The sequence below is a fragment of the Takifugu rubripes genome, chromosome 1 (genome assembly GCF_901000725.2).
Source record: "Takifugu rubripes chromosome 1, fTakRub1.2, whole genome shotgun sequence".
NCBI classification, from domain to species: domain Eukaryota; kingdom Metazoa; phylum Chordata; class Actinopteri; order Tetraodontiformes; family Tetraodontidae; genus Takifugu; species Takifugu rubripes.
The window spans coordinates 28,614,368-28,634,360 of record NC_042285.1 but is presented as its reverse complement, the minus strand read 5'-3'; the positions used below and the strand labels follow the sequence as shown (position 1 = coordinate 28,634,360).

Genomic DNA, 19,993 nt, shown 5'->3' with positions numbered 1-19,993 from the left:
GATCAAGACGGCTGCTTATGTCCGTCCAACGTGCCTCCTGTGTGGTGATGATGTCATTTCACACCACTCTGCAGTCAGTGTTGCATTCTGGGAGTTGTAGTCGCTGACCGTTGTCCTCTGTAGGGTTAGTGGAGCCCATCTGCCTCCCAAACCACAACGAGGAGTTTCAGCCCGGAACCATGTGCTGGATCTCTGGATGGGGAGCAACCGAAGAGGAGGGTGAGTTCCTGAGTGTGTGTGAGCTCTCACACTCTCTCTCACACACACACACACACACACACACACACACACACACCCAGACTGTAGTTTGGTTCCCAGGAGAGACCAGCGTGGTCCAGCGGTCTGCCATGGTTCCACTGCTGTCAACCAAGACCTGCAACCAGCCGGAGGTCTACCAGGGCTTCATCTCGTCCTGGATGGTCTGTGCAGGCTACCTGGAGGGAGGAACAGACTCCTGTCAGGTAGGAACAGACTCCTGTCAGGTAGGAACAGACTCCTGTCAGGTAGCAACAGACTCCTGTCAGGTAGGAACAGACTCCTGTCAGGTAGGAACAGACTCCTGTAACAGTAACAGACTCCTGTCAGGTAGGAACAGACTCCTGTCAGGTAGCAACAGACTCCTGTCAGGTAGGAACAGACTCCTGTCAGGTAGGAACAGACTCCTGTCAGGTAGGAACAGACTCCTGTCAGGTAGGAACAGACTCCTGTAACAGTAACAGACTCCTGTCAGGTAGCAACAGACTCCTGTCAGGTAGGAACAGACTCCTGTCAGGTAGGAACAGACTCCTGTCAGGTAGCAACAGACTCCTGTCAGGTAGGAACAGACTCCTGTCAGGTAGGAACAGACTCCTGTAACAGTAACAGACTCCTGTCAGGTAGGAACAGACTCCTGTCAGGTAGGAACAGACTCCTGTAACAGTAACAGACTCCTGTCAGGTAGCAACAGACTCCTGTCAGGTAGGAACAGACTCCTGTAACAGTAACAGACTCCTGTCAGGTAGCAACAGACTCCTGTCAGGTAGCAACAGACTCCTGTAACAGTAACAGACTCCTGTCAGGTAGCAACAGACTCCTGTCAGGTAGTAACAGACTCCTGTCAGGTAGGAACAGACTCCTGTAACAGTAACAGACTCCTGTCAGGTAGGAACAGACTCCTGTAACAGTAACAGACTCCTGTCAGGTAGCAACAGACTCCTGTCAGGTAGCAACAGACCCCTGTCAGGTAGGAACAGACTCCTGTAACAGTAACAGACTCCTGTCAGGTAGCAACAGACTCCTGTCAGGTAGGAACAGACTCCTGTCAGGTAGGAAGAGACTCCTGTCAGGTAGCAACAGACTCCTGTCAGGTAGGAACAGACTCCTGTAACAGTAACAGACTCCTGTCAGGTAGCAACAGACTCCTGTCAGATAGCAACAGACTCCTGTCAGGTAGGAACAGACTCCTGTCAGGTAGCAACAGACTCCTGTCAGGTAGGAACAGACTCCTGTAACAGTAACAGACTCCTGTCAGGTAGCAACAGACTCCTGTCAGGTAGGAACAGACTCCTGTAACAGTAACAGACTCCTGTCAGGTAGCAACAGACTCCTGTCAGGTAGGAACAGACTCCTGTAACAGTAACAGACTCCTGTCAGGTAGCAACAGACTCCTGTAACAGTAACAGACTCCTGTCAGGTAGCAACAGACTCCTGTCAGGTAGCAACAGACTCCTGTAACAGTAACAGACTCCTGTCAGGTAGCAACAGACTCCTGTCAGGTAGCAACAGACTCCTGTAACAGTAACAGACTCCTGTCAGGTAGCAACAGACTCCTGTCAGGTAGGAACAGACTCCTGTCAGGTAGCAACAGACTCCTGTAACAGTAACAGACTCCTGTCAGGTAGCAACAGACTCCTGTCAGGTAGCAACAGACTCCTGTAACAGTAACAGACTCCTGTCAGGTAGCAACAGACTCCTGTCAGGTAGTAACAGACCCCTGTCAGGTAGGAACAGACTCCTGTAACAGTAACAGACTCCTGTCAGGTAGCAACAGACTCCTGTCAGGTAGGAACAGACTCCTGTCAGGTAGGAAGAGACTCCTGTCAGGTAGCAACAGACTCCTGTCAGGTAGGAACAGACTCCTGTAACAGTAACAGACTCCTGTCAGGTAGCAACAGACTCCTGTCAGGTAGCAACAGACTCCTGTCAGGTAGGAACAGACTCCTGTAACAGTAACAGACTCCTGTCTAAAAGGTCTCACCTATAAACCAGCACAATGTGTCAGTGCTCCAACACGAACAGAGCTGATGTTGTCTTGGGAGTCAGGTCAGTCATGAGTCTCGTGTCTGTGGACCCGTTGCCAGGGCGACAGCGGCGGCCCACTGGCCTGTGAGGACTCTTCTGGGTGGAAACTGGTGGGAGCCACGAGCTGGGGGATCGGCTGCGCCGCGAGGAACAAACCTGGAGTTTACACCCGCATCACTCAGGCTCTGGGCTGGATTCGCCATCAGATGGAGGTCAGAACCCCCAGAAATACCAGAATATAAAGCCAGCAGCTGTGGGCCGGACAGGAAGTGGACGGTACTGGAGCGTCTGGTGCAGAGCTCCACCCTGCCCTCTGGTGTAGGGGGCAGGGTGGAGCTCACAGCAACAGAGATTTTGATGGATGGGGGCTGATTTTACCAAAGACCCCCTGAAACACATTTGCTACGTTAGCTTTCAGAGGGTTTGGTGCTAATCAAGAACTGAGCTTGTGCTCCTGTGTCTGTGCAGAGAGGAGACAGCAACAGTTCTGCCAGAACCATCTGACCCGGCGTCTGTCGGTGGGAGCCACAGAGAGGCGGAGAACAGCGGAGAGTTAGGCATCATTTATTCCAAAATAGAAAGCTCTAAGGCAAAACACAGGAGAAAAGTGAAGAACGCTTCGTAAAAAGCTGAGGAAACTAAAGCCCAGACGGACCAGCCCCCCCCCCAGCTGAGAGTGAGGACGTGTGCGGTGATAAACATCACTGATGAAGAGGAGGGTCCGTGGAAGCTGAAGTCCTTCGCCGTACACAAAGAAAACACGTGCAAAAACAGTCCACTTCCTGTTGGCGATGGGGCGGCGGCTCTGCGGGGGCGGCGGCTCTGCGGGGGCGCCGTGTCCACCCGGAGCCTCGTGATTGTGTGATCAGCAGTGTTGTGGATTGTGCATTTGAGAAAAGTGACACCTACACTACTGCAAAACGATTCAAACGTATGTTATACACAATGAGCCAAAACGGGAGCGTCCACACAAGTGCAGCTGTTAAAGGGGCGGGTCACCCAAACCGAGGCTCCTCCTCCCTCCAGGATGGGGGGGGGGATCCAGAGGCGGAGCTACAACAGCTCCACACGCGCAGTGACCGTGGGATCGGCAGGATTAGCATGTTAGCTTTGCGTCCTCAGGATGAACTGTGTGAGCGGTTCAGAGTGGATCATCCTAACGATCCTGTCAATCAACCCATTAACGAGAGGATCCCAACAGGCTGGTTGGATCCCTCGCCCACCTGAGGGAAGCAACAGGGGTTGGAAACTCTTCAGCAGCTGATTTTAGCCCAGACACAGGCGAGAGGAGGCGTTCAGGTGATCGATCCCTTCCAGCTGCTGTGGGACATTTCCACCTGGCGTCCACATCTTCAACAAAGCTCTGCACGTTTGGGTCTTTTTGACCAATTTCACAGGGGCTCAGACTTTATTTTGTGCTTCTTGGCAGAATTCTTCATGAGTACATGAGTAAGGCCGTGCTTGTCTTGATATTAAAACCAATTTAAATTACTTTCTCAGTGTTCAATTCAGTTTTTTGTTTTTTAGAAAAGTTCAAGGAACCCTGGAAAACAGGGTCACTCGTTTTAATTAGGAATCTGTACATAAATATCCCTTACAAAAACAACACAAAGCAAACCAAAAACACTACTTTCATGTTCAGATATAAAAATAAGCATCTCTCCTCTTTCCCCCCTTCTGTCCACAGCCGGCGGGGGGCGCTGTGGAGTCAGCCACGGAAGAGGGCGCACAGCTACTCAAACACAAGCATGCAAAAAGTGAAGACAAACCCGTCACAGACACGACTTTAGAGTGTTGGCATCCAAAGGGAGAGTTCAGCTGGAGGGAGGGGAACAAGCTCAGGCCTCCAACGAACCAGCTCCTGTTTTTAACACTTCTTTTTTCTTCTGCTTAATTTCATCTTTTTGAGCTTAAATATACAAAAAAGTGCACTCGCATACATCAACTAACGCCTTAAAAAAGGGTTTCTGAAATGAATCCCCTGAAGTGGACACACACAGCAGCGTTGGAGGAGCAGGACCGTCCCTCTTCCGTCCCAGTTTGTGCTCACGGCCAACCTAACGAGTGTGTGTGTGTGTGTGTGTGTGTGTGTGTGTGCGTGAGTGTGTGTGTGGAGGGGAGCGTGTCCTCTACTGCAACGAATCGCTGTTGTCCAGGCCCAGCCCAGCCATGTCCGTGTCATCGTCCTCGTCCCCACTGTCCCCCGACTCGTCCTCGCTGTGGCCTCCCAGCATCACCTGCTGCACCGCCAGCGTGGCGCCGTCTGACGTCAGGCTCTGCAGACCCTCACCGATCATGGCCACCATGGTACCTGGCGACCAGAGAAACAGGGTCAAACACCACTGCGATCTGACTGTAATAATGCTGTAACAACGCTGTAACAACGCTGTAACAACGGTGTAACAACGGTGTAACAACGCTGTAACAACGGTGTAACAACGGTGTAACAACGCTGTAACAACGGTGTAACAACGGTGTAACAACGCTGTAACAACGGTGTAACAACGCTGTAACAACGCTGTAACAACGGTGTAACAACGCTGTAACAACGGTGTAACAACGCTGTAACAACGGTGTAACAACGGTGTAACAACGCTGTAACAACGGTGTAACAACGCTGTAACAACGCTGTAACAACGGTGTAACAACGCTGTAATAACGCTGTAATAACGGAGGGCCTGGGGCCTCCTGGACCTGTCCTGCATGAACACACATGAAGGCCAACACGCCTACCGTCTGGCATGGTGACCTGCTGATGAGGACCTCCGGCAGCGATGGAGTCGGGCCAGAACCGTTGCAGCGGCCGGTTCGGAGGCGTCTTCTTCTTGGTTTTCGGCGTCTCTGCGGCGCTGGCGTCCAACATGGGCTGCAGGATCCGCCTCCGTGCGTTTATAAACCTGGAGAACCAAAGTGTGTTCAGACTGGTGCTGCAGGACAATCCGACGTTTGGCGTTTCCGGGTTTCGTCTCACCAGTTGTTGACCTGCAGCAGCGTCAGGTTGGTCTGAGTGGCGATCTGCTTCTTCTCATCCTCGGTGGGATACGGGTGCTGCCGGGGAGCAGAACTTTCAGAACCTTCTGCTCTGTCAAAGATGCTAAACAAGTGCAGATGACTCACTCCGATGTGCTGGAAGAGCCAGGAGCGCATGACGTTGGTGGCGTGCTTGGGTAGAACGCCACGCTTGTTCTTGGTGGAGCTGTCGTCATGATTGAAGAGATTTGGGTCCTGATGAAACTGCAGCTGCAGCTGAACACACACACACACACACACACACACACAAACACACACACACAGAAGGAAGAATGCAGGAATAAAAGCAGAGCTGGGGGAGAGGACTGCTGCTGCCCCAGACGCTGAAGAACGTTGGTGGAAGGAAACGTCAAACACTCCCACCTGATTGTTCTGGACGCGTATTGTCCCCGGAGACAGAGCCTGTGTGACCACCTGACCCTGAGGAGTGACGACTGTAACAGGCTGATACACCGTCCCGCCTTCAACAACAGACCGGGGGGCAGACAGAGGAGGGGGCAGACAGGAGGGGGCAGACAGGAGGGGGCAGACAGGAGGGGGCAGAAGGGGGGCAGCGTTACGCTCTGAGGTCTACAGAAACCTTCACCTCTGGTTCCTGTCAGTGTGTCAGCTGCAGGTATGGCAGCAGTACCTGAGGGGGGGGTTGTATGCCAGGATGACATACCTGCGACCACCTGGGTGGGGTTGACGGTTGTCATGGTAACATTCCCTTGTTGCAGGGCAGACGCGGGCACCACGATCTGACCGTGGGGGCTGATGGAGCCCGACATGGAGCTGGGGGTCTGTGGAGCAGAGGTCTAGTCAGCTGAGGTGTAGGTGGGGGGGGTCCACGTGTAGGAGCATACCTGACTCTTGGCGGGGGAGATACTTGGCACCTGACCCTGGACCGGCGAGTAGGGGCTCCCCAGGTCTCCGCTCAGCAGGGTCTCGCTGTTCATCTTGGTCTTCAGGCAGGCGATGTAGCGGCTGCAGAAGTCTTTGCACAGCTCGTTCACCTTCTCCAGCTCCAGCAGGTGAATCCGCAGCACCTGGATGGCTTTCACCATCTGGAGGTCACGACAGGTCAGAGGTCATTCATGCTGTTGTTACCACAGAACCTCCACCCTCAGACGACACACGCACACATCAGAGATGTTACCCACAACATAACTGAGCAACAACTGTGGAGCGAGATCACACATCCAGTCGTTACTGTGACAGCGCTGGTGACAGCTGCAGGTCACCTGTGGGCTCAGGGGTCACCGGTGGGTCAGAGGTCAGCTGGCCGAGGTCACTGCTGCAGCTAAAGGTCCTAGTCTGTGAATTTCTGTGATCAGGTTGGACCAACTCCTCTCACATTAAAGCCCCGTGGGTGTTTGACACTGAATCACCAGGAACTCACCAGGTTGTCCAGCTCCGGGTCCTCGCTGAAGAAGGGGTTCCCCTCCTTCTCCTGACAGCGGACAAAGTTCTCGATGTCGACGTCGAAGCTGGCAGAGGTGATGCAGTCTGAGCTGAGCGTGGACTGTTCACACTTCTCAAAGAGCAGCGCCAGCAGAGGGAAGAGAGGATGTCTGTCCACAAACACAAGCCCAGCTTTACTCCAGCTCCCTGTAACCAGCTATAACCGCCCTGTAACCAGCTATAACCGCCCTGTAACCATCTATAACCTCCCTGTAACCAGCTATAACCTCCTGTAACCAGCTATAACCTCCTGTAACCAGCTATAACCTCCTGTAACCAGCTATAACCGCCCTGTAACCAGCTATAACCTCCCTGTAACCAGCTATAACCGCCCTGTAACCAGCTATAACCGCCCTGTAACCATCTATAACCGCCCTGTAACCAGCTATAACCGCCCTGTAACCAGCTATAACCGCCCTGTAACCATCTATAACCTCCCTGTAACCAGCTATAACCTCCTGTAACCAGCTATAACCTCCTGTAACCAGCTATAACCTCCTGTAACCAGCTATAACCGCCCTGTAACCATCTATAACCACCCTGTAATCAGCTATAACCCCCTGTAACCATCTATAACCCCCTGTAACCATCTATAACCCCCTGTAACCAGCTACAACCTCCCTGTAACCATCTATAACCGCCCTGTAACCAGCTATAACCCCCTGTAACCATCTATAACCCCCTGTAACCATCTATAACCACCCTGTAATCAGCTATAACCCCCTGTAACCATCTATAACCCCCTGTAACCAGCTACAACCCCCTGTAACCATCTATAACCCCCTGTAACCATCTATAACCACCCTGTAATCAGCTATAACCCCCTGTAACCATATAACCCCCCTGTAACCAGCTACAACCTCCCTGTAACCAGCTATAACCTCCCTGTAACCAGCTACAACCTCCCTGTAATCAGCTATAACCCCCTGTAACCATCTATAACCACCCTGTAATCAGCTATAACCCCCTGTAACCATATATAACCCCCCTGTAACCAGCTACAACCTCCCTGTAACCAGCTATAACCTCCCTGTAACCAGCTACAACCTCCCTGTAATCAGCTATAACCACCCTGTAACCATCTATAACCACCCTGTAACCAGCTATAACCTCCCTGTAACCAGCTACAACCTCCCTGTAATCAGCTATAACCCCCTGTAACCATCTATAACCACCCTGTAATCAGCTATAACCCCCTGTAACCATATATAACCCCCCTGTAACCAGCTACAACCTCCCTGTAACCAGCTATAACCTCCCTGTAACCAGCTACAACCTCCCTGTAATCAGCTATAACCCCCTGTAACCATCTATAACCACCCTGTAATCAGCTATAACCCCCTGTAACCATATATAACCCCCCTGTAACCAGCTACAACCTCCCTGTAACCAGCTATAACCTCCCTGTAACCAGCTACAACCTCCCTGTAATCAGCTATAACCCCCTGTAACCATCTATAACCACCCTGTAATCAGCTATAACCCCCTGTAACCATATATAACCCCCCTGTAACCAGCTACAACCTCCCTGTAACCAGCTATAACCTCCCTGTAACCAGCTACAACCTCCCTGTAATCAGCTATAACCCCCTGTAACCATCTATAACCCCCTGTAACCATCTATAACCCCCTGTAACCAGCTATAACCCCCTGTAACCAGCTATAACCCCCCGACACGTGTTCAGAGCCACCGTGAGCAGAACCCCCCCCCCCCCCGATAAGTGCTGAATGAGTCCTACCGATATATGGCGGCTTTGTCTGCATCCATGGGTTTCTGTGGTTCGGGGGGGGGCGGGCTGCACGCCTCCGCCAGCGTCCCTTTGATGAACTTGTCCTCTGAATCACCCTCCAGCGCCGCCACGCCGGACATCTAAGAGGGACAGGAGGGAAGGTGGAGGGGTCAGACAGCAGCAGGAGGTCCAAGGTTCTGGATCACTGTCCAGCTGTGACGACCTTCACTAACGACCTCTGGGTTCTCACAGCACGGGTACAGGAACTGACCCCCCCCCTGGACAAACCTGCAGAGCTGATTAGAGAACAGCCTCAACAGAGTGGGGGGTTAAACTGTTCCTCATCCACCATTGGGGTGGTGGAACCTCATCAGGGGACAAGCTGAACCGTGTGTGTAGCCACTGAGAATAGAACCCACAACCTGCCCCCACCTTCAAATAAAGCAGCCGTAGAGACCTGACGGCTGCTGCCGGAACGTTCACGGAGGAACCTTCTCCCACTGGTTCATGTTCCATGGAGCCTGGACCCAGTGTCTCTCTCCTGGACCCAGTGTCTCTCTCCCTCTCTCTCTCCTGGACCCAGTGTCTCTCTCCTGGACCCAGTGTCTCTCTCCCTCTCTCTCTGTTGGTCCCAGTGTCTCTCTCTCTCCTGGACCCAGTGTCTCTCTCCTGGACCCAGTGTCTCTCTCCCTCTCCCTCTCCTGGACCCAGTGTCTCTCTCCCTCTCTCTCTCCTGGACCCAGTGTCTCTCTCCCTCTCCCTCTCCTGGACCCAGTGTCTCTCTCCCTCTCTCTCTCCTGGACCCAGTGTCTCTCTCCCTCTCTCTCTACTGGACCCAGTGTCTCTCTCTCTCTCCTGGACCCAGTGTCTCTCTCCCTCTCTCTCTACTGGACCCAGTGTCTCTCTCCCTCTCTCTCTACTGGACCCAGTGTCTCTCTCTCTCCTGGACCCAGTGTCTCTCTCCCTCTCTCTCTACTGGACCCAGTGTCTCTCTCCCTCTCTCTCTACTGGACCCAGTGTCTCTCTCTACTGGACCCAGTGTCTCTCTCCCTCTCCCTCTCCTGGACCCAGTGTCTCTCTCCCTCTCCCTCTCCTGGACCCAGTGTCTCTCTCTCTCCTGGACCCAGTGTCTCTCTCCCTCTCCCTCTCCTGGACCCAGTGTCTCTCTCCCTCTCTCTCTCCTGGACCCAGTGTCTCTCTCCCTCTCCCTCTCCTGGACCCAGTGTCTCTCTCCCTCTCTCTCTATTGGACCCAGTGTCTCTCTCTCTACTGGACCCAGTGTCTCTCTCTATTGGACCCAGTGTCTCTCTCCCTCTCTCTCTACTGGACCCAGTGTCTCTCTCTATTGGACCCAGTGTCTCTCTCCCTCTCTCTCTACTGGACCCAGTGTCTCTGTCTCCAGGACAAATCCCATCATCAAGCGTGTGACTTGAGACAACAATGAGTTAAACTGAGCAAATTCAAGTTATAAATACTTCTCTTGGGGGGAGACTTGGCAGTTCTGGCACCTCTATAAAGACACCGTGGGAACACAGACGCAGCACAAGAGACGCAGCTTTGTTCTGCACCATCGGTCACGCTGCAGACGGCCCAAACGTCACCCACCTGGTCCTGTTCTTGCTTGGGGTACTTGTCTATGGAGACTGACTGGGCTGCCATCACGTTCACTGCAGATGCTGCAAACACTGGGGCATTATAGGGAGCAGGGGCAGCGGCCGACCTGCACAAGACATTTAGCATTAAAGTAGCTTCCAACAACGAGGCGAACACAACCAACAGTCAATATTAGCCAGTAATGGGTGGGCTGGTGGGATCTCCACAGGAGCTCAAGTTGAGTAGGTGCAACCTCATGTCATTTCATATGCTGGAAAAGGAAAGAAGAGGGCTGAAATATATGAAATATCATTTGCACGAATACGAGCAAAGGACCAAATAAAGTCATGTGAAGGTATTTTTCAGTAGAAAAACAAACCTTCCACTTTTGGCACCCACTAATTTACATCATATCGTCTTTCTAATGAACAATTGTCTTCAACAAACTCTGAATTACGGAACATTGTTTTAATCCTGAGCGCAGCATCAAGTGCTGTCAGATTGTGTGGAGTTGTTCGGTGGGAGATTAAAGTTTGGACCGCTCCTGTTAGCATTAGCCCGGAGTCACCCTGCTGCGACAACACTGGCGTTATTCGCACAGGCTGAAGCTAAGTGTTAGCTTTGTTTTCCACCAAAATACTTAGCGCGCTTGTTTGCTCACGTCTGTCGTCAATGTAAGTCAAAAAAGCAACCGCCTAGCTGGGCTGCTACCGTTAGCAGAGGTAGCTCAATGCTAACCAAAAGTGTGTCCCACGCTAGAACGTGAAGCCAAATTCAAAGCGCCATATTTAGTAAAAGAACCGTTGCCAAAAACGAGCTAGCGAGCTAGCATGCACAAAAAGGACCCCGCTGCGGATTGATACGGCCGAGCTGTTCGGCCAAATAACAGCACAGCGCCGGCCGCTGTTGCCAATAAGGCTTTAATTATTGAGCATTTCCTGTCAGTGGTGTGTTTTAATGACATTAGGAATCGCTGGCGTCCACTGAGCTAGCCGCACGATCCAGAAAAGCTCCCCACATCAGTCAATCAGTCCAGCGGGGACAGCTGCCCCGTCCCTCCCTCCCTCCCTCCGCTGAGCCGGAGCGGCTGTCGGGCCTCGCTTCGAACGCTCGCCCTTCGCAGTTCCACCGTCCTCCTCTGCCCCCAAAACGCCGACATATTTTACCCCCTCCTCCCCGGTATACACATTTATTTTTATTCTTCCCGGAGAGCTGCCGCTTCTGCTTCCTCCCCGAAAACACTCTCCGCGGCCCCGCCAGGGTCGGCTCTCCGCGGCCCGGGGCTTCTTTGCGTGCGGCCCAGATCGTTTGATTGATAGGGAACGGAAAAAGAGGGATTTTGAGTGACAGCTTACCTGAGTGCCAATCTTCGTCACACTGACAAGCGGCTGCAGCAATCGGGACCCGCAGTTGTCGCGTTGCGTCATCACGCAAGGGCACGCAGGGGCTCGGGGCTCATGAATATTCATGAAGTGGGCGGAGCCATGACGTGCGGCTCCGAGGCGCCTCGTGCGCCCTGCTGGGCTCTTTCTCCGCTGCTCACCGACACGTTTTTACGGAGATGCTCTCCAGCTTTACACTAATTTCGTTTTTTCCTCTCGTTAGATCCAAAAATCAGAAAAACCTTGTGTGTTTTCCGTCATATTGCTGAGAGAAATGGGGTGTTACCAGCAGGGAGTGTGAACGGAATCATTAAAATAGATCAGCTCCTGCTCACTCAGCTCTATTCAAATGACCCCCTGAAGGAAGAAACGCGACACAAAAGAGGCTTTTGATCTCTGCATACCCATTTATTATACATGCCTGTTCTTTTTATAGTCAAACAACAAATGACGCAGGCTCCAGTTCTTATTTGTGTACTTTATTAATATAACATCTGAACAATGGCGTTTGCTGTTAACCTCTAATGTCTGTTGGCGGTGGGCTGGGGCAGACGGTACTTGGCCATCTCCACATCCATATCAGCGAAGGTGAAGGGGTGGTAGCTGTGGTGCTGGTAGTTCTTATAGGTGCTGGGATCCAAAGGTTCCTCTGGCTCTGGAGGTGCTGCTGCCGCATCTGGAGATACAAAATGGACAAATGATCAGAAAACTGTCTCAAAATGGACAAATGATCAGAACACTGTCTCAAAATGGACAAATGATCAGAACACTGTCTCAAAATGGACAAATGATCACTGTGGCTGATTGGAAGGGACAGTGGAGCCTGCTGTGGGAAAGGATTCTGAAGCACATTTAAATATTCACACATGCTGACAATGGTGCTTTATGGTGGGGCATTTCCTCGGCGGTTTAACCCCCCAGCAGAGAGTGGGGCCACCGAGGTGTGAAAACCCCACCGAACGTCACATGAGGGCAAACCTGGAGGCTGAAGAGCTTTCAGACGCAGTAAAACAGTGAACTCAGACAGCACTTCTTTATGACTAGCTCACTGGGAGCAGCTCAATCTGTCCAGAAAACAGAATCAATGTGAAGGAGGAGTCGATCCCACCAGAAGAGTTGTTCATCCTGGAGGAAGTCAGAGCTCAGACAGAGAATGTGAGGAAAGTTCAGAGCCCAGGGGGGAGAAACGGCGTCCCATCTTCCCATCTTTATCCCATTCATCTGAGGAACCAACAGAAACCTGAAAGTTCTGTTTAACTTTATCTTTCCTTCATTTTTGAATCTGGATTTCTTTGGTTAATGAGTCCGAATTTCACCTCGAATTTCTTTATTGGTTCTGACTCCAATCAACATTTCTAACAGTTCCTGCTCCTGTTTCAGCCGGAGTCGATCAAGTAACGCCTGACCTTAGAACAGATAAAGTTGAAAAGAAACTTTAGTGTCGTGGAGCCACAGGTCAGCAGATTTAGAAGTGAAGTGGCCACGAGGATGCGCAGCCATGAGGCGACACGAGCGTTCACCCTCTGAAGCGGATCCTCATCCTGCTGCTCCTCTCTCGTATCAGAGAAACCCACAATTTACAGGACAGAGCATCTGAAATCAGCCAAACAACAGGGGGGAGGAGGGCGTGAAGGTGGAGAGAAACTCTGTCCCTCAAATCACAGAGACAGGAGCCGAGTTTGACCCCCCGACCGACCGGTGGCTCAGGTTTGACCCTCTGACCGACCGGTGGCTCAGGTTTGACCCCCCGACCGACCGGTGGCTCAGGTTTGACCCCCCGACCGACCGGTGGCTCAGGTTTGACCCCCCGACCGACCGGTGGCTGAAAGAGCAGCTGACAACTGAAGAGGTCAGAGCACAGATTCTTCCATCTTGGCTTGGATTAGCAGGAGCTGAACAAAGACAACATTGGAGGGTCAGAAGGTGAAGGTGAAGCTCTGCAGAGGTGGTTAGCACAGGTCTGCTTCATGCACGGCGGCCAGGTTACGTCTCTAAACAGACGCGAGGAAGGTTAACACAGCAACTGTGCTAGCAAAGAGTCAGCAAAGAGGTGACGGGTGGTGTGTACCCTCGGACGGGCCCTCTGGCTGCAGGTCCTCCCCCACAGATCCAGCTATGACTGGAGCGGCGTCCATCAGCTCCTCGCTGCTCTCTGTGGGTGATGAAACGCGAGTGGCCCCTTCCCCGGCTTTTGTGGGCTCCACTGCAGCTTCAACTGGGGTCCTGGAACCTTCAAGAACTTCAGCAGCTTCTGCTCCAGCAGCTTCTGCTCCTGCACCTTCAGCAGCTTCTGCTCCTGCAGCTTCAGCAGCTTCTGCTCCTGCAGCTTCTGCTCCAGCAGCTCCAGCAGCTCCAGCAGCTTCTGCTCCTTCACCTTCAGCTTCAGCAGCTTCTGCTCCTGCTTCAAGCTCCTTTGGAGTTCCAGCACAGTTGGACCCTTTGGTGCCTGCAGGAACATCAGTTGAAGCATCTGCTGGGGATGCAGCTGTAGACACGTGTTCACGTCCAGCAGGAGAGGCAGTGACCTCTGAGCCTTCTGGAGGGTGTCCTGGTTCTTCTGCCTCCGCCACAGCTCCTGACCCAGCCTCAGCAGCAGCTCCACCAGGGCCTACAGAGCACACGACAGGCTCGGGCCCAACAAGACCGACTGTTTCTGGAGCAGATCCACCTCCATATTTTGGTTTGGTCACTTCTGAGGTCACCTTTAGATCTCCTGATTCACGTTTCATGGTGGGTTCTGAAATCTGGCTCTTGACAGGAGACAGCTCCTCATCTGAGTCCGAGTCCGAGTCTGAGTCCGAGTCACTCGAGGAGGAGGAGGATCCTTCAGCTGCTTCACCTGCAGGTTTGGAGGTGGTGGATTCAGTGGGTGAAGCATCAGCACGGGGCTCTGCAGATGCAGCCACATCCGACCCTGCTGCTGCTGCACCAGCAGAGTGAACTGGGAAACCTGGAGACTCTGAGGCTTTAACTGGGAAGACGACGGCAGTCCTGTAGGCTAACAGGGTGGCCCGTTCACCCGGAGCCACTGCTGCGAACAGTAAACAAGACAAGAGGAGTTTAACCCAAAAACAGTAAAACCTTCAAAGGGACCAGAGTTCCTGTAAAGTCCAGGAGCTTCTCAAAGTACCAAAAGTGTCCCAGGAACCACAAAGCCCTGAACTTAGCACAAATAGCTAAGGGTTAAGGTTAGCTAACCCTAACCCTGTAACCTGTCTCAATGTTTACACTCAAAACCTGATTTTTTATATTATATTCTAAACAGAAGAGCAGTGAGAAGGAAGCAGTAGATACAGGTGACAACACAGGTGGCGAAGGCATCAAGAGTAAAGCTGGAGGACTCTTCTCTGAAGCTCTTACTCTTGCCTGCAGGAGTCTTGGGCATCTTTGGGGGTTCTGGTGGGTGGCTGCAGAACCAGGCCACCGAGGGGTTCCTCTGCAGGATCCAGTTCTCCGACTGGAAACACTGACCAGAAACATGGAGGAAGGTTTATTAAGAAAGGCAGTTCACCAAGAGAATGAATCTAAAATTAATGAATCCTTTGTTTTTTCTGGGGAACCAACTATAGAAGTTAAATTTAACAGTAGTACAGGCTGCCAAGCCCTTTATCTTAAAATAGACAAGTAGAAAACGTTTTGAGCTAAAAACTGCTGACATATAGATCAATCTTTCAATCATCAATTTTAATCATCGTTATCCACATTAATAGTGTTTCTCCATTTTAGAGGCCCCTTAATTAACCGTCGCTAATCCGCACCAGCTGACAGGTAGGTCAGGTGTTACACACAGGACACAGACAGCAGCCCGGCGTCGATCAAGTCACCTCCGCAGCCTTTAGGCTCTGTTTTTACACCTGATTAACGCGGAAACACCTTTTACCTTGAGAGGAGCTCGTCGTCCGAAGCGCAGGATGGAAGCCGCCATTTTAGCTCTCTAATATTGTGGTCCGGTAAGAAACATCCAAAGCAGCACAAAGGTTCCGGATCTGCCGCAGGTTTGTCGGCGCCTGGCGTCAGTGGGTCCGTGTTTAAGACCTCTTTGGCTCTTCAGGCTCTTTGTTGCCGTTATCGCCGCGGAGGTTTAGCTCAGGGGTTACTTCACAGCTTGTTACCACCTAAATGATCCGCGGGTCACAGGTTCCAACCCCGGGCGCCGCCCTCCGTTTTGAACACATTCACGTGACTTCCCCACTTCTACCTCCACAGTTTTTAACCTGGAAGAATTGTTTCAAAATGTTCTTAATCAATGAAATCATACATATTTATTTGTCCATTTAATGTAGCCACACCTCCTGAACAAGATTTTTCCCACAAATATTTCTTGGTCATTTTGAGATTGTGTAAAATTTTAAAGGCAAAATGCCGCCAACACAAGCTTCAAGTGCTCCAAAGACGTGTTCCGACCCAGCTGTGCAGATAAGAACCGACACTTTCTGTTGTCCTGAACAGCTCAACTTTATTTTACAATACAAGGTAACTTCTCGAAGCTGGAGACACAGGAAAGGAGACGAAAGAAGGAAACTTCACTTGTGGGAAACGTCATCGAATGTTGGCTCTGAAATAAAAAGTTGAGTTTAGTGATTTGACATCCCAAAACACATATTATAAAGGATGAAGTCCATAAATGTTTGTCCATATTCTTCTCCTTGTTAATATTTGGAATGTATCATATTTTCTACTGCAAAACCTTTGATCTGGACCATCATGCGACACAATATTTGATTTATGATGGAAGTTGATGAGAAGTTCAACAAGGACATTCATGATCTGTTGCCATGGCCTGGACGGACAGGAAGTGATCCTTTTGAGATCTGTGACCGACGCTCTTCATCACCTGAGAACTTGAACTCTGGGAAGGAGGCCAGGTCTCCTCCCCCGTACAGCCGCTGCAGCTTCGCCACCTCCTCAGCCAGATTTCTCTCATATTCTGACCCTGCATCCACCAGACCGCCAGCAGTCCTGCAGGACATCATGTGACCTTGTGAGAGACTTCAACGTGATGAAGATGAGGGCAGAGGTCATGCTCACACTTTAGCCTCACAGGAACTCATTTAAGGACCCAACTTTGGTCTACAACTCATGAGCAGATGATCTGATGCTGCTGCCTCAGCGACACTCACTGGCTGGCTGTGGAGTACCGTCGGATGGAGTCCAGGAAGAGCTTCTGAATCGGATCCAGTTGACCTGAGAGACAAACAGGAAACGGTTCTTCACTCGTCTTCAGACAGGAAAATGGACTCAAAGAACCAAAACCTTCATGCAAAAACAGCATCTGCAGACAGACATTCAGCTTCAGAGGAAAAGGGGGTCAAAGGTCAGTCAGCAGGGGGTGTGCGAGGCAACACAGGAAGTACACACTTTCAAAGTAAAAGTGTTTCCTGTGCGCACAGCAAAGACGGCAACGTGACGGAGTGTCTGAGCAGGAGAGGACAGGAGAGGAACTACACACCACATCAACAGGGCAGCTCTCAGAGGAAACTACAGCCAGCTAACTCCGTTACCCTAGCAACCCCCCAGGAACAGCCACAACGACGCAGCTACCACCAAAACGTGGTCGTCCACCAGAACAGTCGTTAGTTTTAACAGTCAGAAGGAGAATCGGACGGTTTCAGACGGGCAGCAGGCGGGTGAGTGTGGAGGAACCTCTGAGGAACAACGAGAACGTAGCGACACCGTGGAGAGGTCGGGGGTGTTAACAGTGAAGGGTTAATCAGGAGGGGGCGGGGGGCATCTGTACCCTCAGCTGGTGCAGGAGTCACATCCTCGGTGCTCACAGGGGCCTCGGGGGCAGCTTCAGCTACCGGCTCTGGGGCAGCTTCAGCTACCGGCTCTGGGGCAGCTTCTACAGGGGCAGCTTCAGCTACCGGCTCTGGGGCAGCTTCAGCTACCGGCTCTGGGGCAGCTTCTACAGGGGCAGCTTCAGCTACTGGCTCTGGGGCAGCTTCTACAGGGGCAGCTTCAGCTACTGGCTCTGGGGCAGTTTCTACAGGGGCAGCTTCAGCTACCGGCTCTGGGGCAGCTTCTACAGGGGCAGCTTCAGCTACTGGCTCTGGGGCAGCTTCTACAGGGGCAGCTTCAGCTACCGGCTCTGGGGCAGCTTCTACAGGGGCAGCTTCAGCTACCGTCTCTGGGGCAGCTTCTACAGGGGCAGCTTCAGCTACCGTCTCTGGGGCAGCTTCTACAGGGGCAGCTTCAGCTACCGGCTCTGGGGCAGCTTCTACAGGGGTAGCTTCAGCTACTGGCTCTGGGGCAGCTTCTACAGGGGCAGCTTCAGCTACCGGCTCTGGGGCAGCTTCTACAGGGGCAGCTTCTACAGGGGCAGCTTCTACAGGGGCAGCTTCTACAGGGGCAGCTTCTACAGGGGCAGCTTCAGCTACCGGCTCTGGGGCAGCTTCTACAGGGGCAGCTTCAGCTACTGGCTCTGGGGCAGCTTCTACAGGGGCAGCTTCTACAGGGGCAGCTTCTACAGGGGCAGCTTCAGCTACTGGCTCTGGGGCAGCTTCTACAGGGGCAGCTTCTACAGGGGCAGCTTCTACAGGGGCAGCTTCAGCTACTGGCTCTGGGGCAGCCTCTACAGGGGCAGCTTCAGCTACCGGCTCTGGGGCAGCCTCTACAGGGGCAGCCTCTACAGGGGCAGCTTCTACAGGGGCAGCTTCAGCTACCGGCTCTGGGGCAGCCTCTACAGGGCAGCCTCTACAGGGGCAGCTTTTACAGGGGCAGCTTCTGCAGAGGCAGCTTCAGCTACCGTCTCTGGGGCAGCTTCTACAGGGGCAGCTTCAGCTACCATCTCAGGGGCAGCTTCTACAGGGGCAGTTTCAGGAGGTTGTGCACCAAGAGCCACTTCAACGATGGATGCTGCAGCTTGGTTTGCTGAAGTCGACTCAACAGCTGTTTCACGTGTGGGCGTGGCCTCCAGTGGCGGAGGTGGTCCAGACACGCCTCCTGGTGTGGGCGTGGCCTCCAGTGGCGGAGGTGGTCCAGACACGCCTCCTGGTGTGGGCGTGGCCTCCAGGACAGGCGAATTCGCTGCAGCCTTTATGGCTTCAGCTGCCACCGCTGGGGCAACATGTGTCTTGGGGAGCTCGAACGGTTTGTGCTGCACAAGTTTCTCTATATCGAAGTACGTGGTGGTGCTGCGTTTCTCTGGAGCAAAAACACACAGGTCATCAAGTCCTGGAACAGGTCCTGGACTCGTTACAGGAAAACACAATTAACAAACCGACAGCGATTCTTGTCACGTTTCAAACCTGTTCAAACGCTCGACAGAAACTTGGTTAAATCACCGAGTCAGCAGAGCTCAGACGTTAACAGGAGACCCGTGTGAAGCACCTCCATGTCGGAGCTCCGACCCGTTGGATCATCCTGATGGATGGGTCACAGGCACCAAACGTACCTGAGCTGCTTTTCTTGGACGACTTCTTGGATCCTCCTGATTTAGAGCTGAAGGCTGCAGCTGCTTGAGCGCGTGACAGGGGTCTCCAGCTCTCCGCCTGCAAACACTGGGAACACACACGCAGGGATCAGCAGAGGAACCCCCTGGTCTCTTCATTACACCAGAACCAGAACCTTCACATCCCATTCTGTTCATGACGGCTGAGCCCGTTTGAACACTGAGACAGAACCAGAGATCATCTCACCTAAAGTGATCCATCACTCCGTGACACGAGGCAAACGTGCTCATAAATCAGCCACAACGCTCACGTCAGTGCTCAAAGTCACATTCAGACACTTGAGTCCGGCCGGTTCTGCAGAACTCAGCTGCTGTTTCAGTCAATGCTTCTGGTCAAGTTTTCTTTGCTGCTTTTGTGTTTGAGCGTGGAAGTTTGAAAGAATTTGCTTCCATAGTTCCAGCCGAGACAAGCAGGCTCGTAAAACCTCCATGTTTAAACCAGCATGTTTAAACAGCCTGGTTAGCCTGGCTCATCTGGTTAGCAGGGTTAACCCACAGCTGCTTCCTGTTCGAAGACACTGTTTATTCTAAATTAACTTTAATAGGTTATAAGGCCTTGTTGCTTTAGACAGAATTCTTTTCTGCTCGGCGGAGCCATTAAAAGCTTCGCTGTTTTTACCATTCTGATCAACTGTGGATGTTCAGAATTAAAGCAGAGCTCGAAAAGAGTTCACATCTCAACAGTTGGAGCTTTTATTACCTTTGCAAAGCTGAACCGTCCCACCCGCAGCAGAGAAGCCGCCATCTTCCGGTGCTGAGCAGAAACACGAGCACATCAATCAATAAACAAATCAACAAACTAATCAATAAACAAAAGCCACATCGACGAGCCCAGGACAGACAGAAGAGAGACTCGGGATGTGGACCAACGCATTCCGAAACGAATCCGGGAAACCAGGGATTAAACAGCAACACCTGCACGGATGCGCGGGCGCCTGCGGGTGATCAGATCGATGGGTGATTATCGATTATCCCGTCAATGTTCCCCACACCGTCCTGTTCTCTGCACAGCTCGGCGTCGTGCTCGTCTCTCGCACCAGCGCGTCCACCTTTTATGTAACCCGCCCCCCCCCGACCTGAACGAC

The 19,993-nt window shown here is 52.3% G+C and overlaps 4 protein-coding genes across 15 annotated transcripts in view; 1 reads left to right on the top strand and 3 right to left on the bottom strand.

The window, feature by feature from the left end:
* The window catches only part of tmprss3a (transmembrane serine protease 3a), a 9,258-nt gene extending 5,969 nt beyond the window's left edge, over positions 1 to 3,289 (top strand). Inside the window, exons 11-14 of the mRNA XM_029834479.1 lie at positions 124 to 219; positions 319 to 461; positions 2,340 to 2,492; positions 2,749 to 3,289. Of these exons, the coding sequence (XP_029690339.1) occupies positions 124 to 219; positions 319 to 461; positions 2,340 to 2,492; positions 2,749 to 2,784 (428 nt within the window). The 3' untranslated portion in view covers positions 2,785 to 3,289. The remainder of the gene's footprint in view (positions 1 to 123; positions 220 to 318; positions 462 to 2,339; positions 2,493 to 2,748) is intronic.
* Positions 3,290 to 3,658: 369 nt separating this feature from the next.
* pknox1.1 (pbx/knotted 1 homeobox 1.1) lies at positions 3,659 to 11,516 on the bottom strand. 6 transcript variants are annotated; one of them, XM_029834659.1, is made up of 11 exons: positions 11,432 to 11,516; positions 10,089 to 10,203; positions 8,493 to 8,623; positions 6,692 to 6,863; positions 6,156 to 6,356; positions 5,942 to 6,092; positions 5,674 to 5,771; positions 5,398 to 5,526; positions 5,252 to 5,328; positions 5,014 to 5,177; positions 3,659 to 4,591 (listed from the first exon to the last, which is right to left on the bottom strand). In XM_029834659.1, exons 2-11 carry the CDS (start codon positions 10,140 to 10,142, stop codon positions 4,410 to 4,412), a joined length of 1,359 nt encoding a protein of 452 aa, XP_029690519.1. In that variant the 5' UTR covers positions 10,143 to 10,203; positions 11,432 to 11,516; the 3' UTR covers positions 3,659 to 4,409. The 6 variants fall into 6 exon arrangements, with proteins under 6 accessions (XP_029690519.1, XP_029690439.1, XP_029690577.1 ...); XM_029834579.1 differs by lacking the exon at positions 11,432 to 11,516 and adding an exon at positions 11,095 to 11,113; XM_029834717.1 differs by lacking the exon at positions 11,432 to 11,516 and adding an exon at positions 10,738 to 11,087.
* A 337-nt stretch (positions 11,517 to 11,853) lies between these two features.
* ndufv3 (NADH:ubiquinone oxidoreductase subunit V3) lies at positions 11,854 to 15,590 on the bottom strand. 5 transcript variants are annotated; one of them, XM_029828886.1, is made up of 4 exons: positions 15,339 to 15,590; positions 14,825 to 14,924; positions 14,298 to 14,489; positions 11,854 to 12,134 (listed from the first exon to the last, which is right to left on the bottom strand). In XM_029828886.1, the coding sequence occupies exons 1-4, from the start codon at positions 15,381 to 15,383 to the stop codon at positions 11,980 to 11,982; spliced, it is 492 nt and encodes a 163-aa protein (XP_029684746.1). In that variant the 5' UTR covers positions 15,384 to 15,590; the 3' UTR covers positions 11,854 to 11,979. The 5 variants fall into 5 exon arrangements, with proteins under 5 accessions (XP_029684746.1, XP_029684793.1, XP_011618469.2 ...); XM_029828933.1 differs by having other exon boundaries at positions 14,298 to 14,486; XM_011620167.2 differs by having other exon boundaries at positions 14,819 to 14,924; positions 15,339 to 15,588.
* A 302-nt stretch (positions 15,591 to 15,892) lies between these two features.
* On the bottom strand, positions 15,893 to 19,969 carry LOC101062736 (fibrous sheath CABYR-binding protein-like). Of its 3 annotated transcripts, none has more exons than XM_029827582.1 (9): positions 19,824 to 19,969; positions 19,609 to 19,662; positions 18,852 to 18,957; positions 18,168 to 18,601; positions 17,815 to 18,114; positions 17,196 to 17,277; positions 16,579 to 16,642; positions 16,293 to 16,417; positions 15,893 to 16,013 (listed from the first exon to the last, which is right to left on the bottom strand). In XM_029827582.1, exons 2-9 carry the CDS (start codon positions 19,651 to 19,653, stop codon positions 15,982 to 15,984), a joined length of 1,188 nt encoding a protein of 395 aa, XP_029683442.1. In that variant the 5' UTR covers positions 19,654 to 19,662; positions 19,824 to 19,969; the 3' UTR covers positions 15,893 to 15,981. The 3 variants fall into 3 exon arrangements, with proteins under 3 accessions (XP_029683442.1, XP_029683423.1, XP_029683385.1); XM_029827563.1 differs by having other exon boundaries at positions 17,196 to 18,027; positions 18,067 to 18,114; XM_029827525.1 differs by having other exon boundaries at positions 17,196 to 18,114; positions 19,822 to 19,969.
* Positions 19,970 to 19,993: the final 24 nt, after the last annotated feature.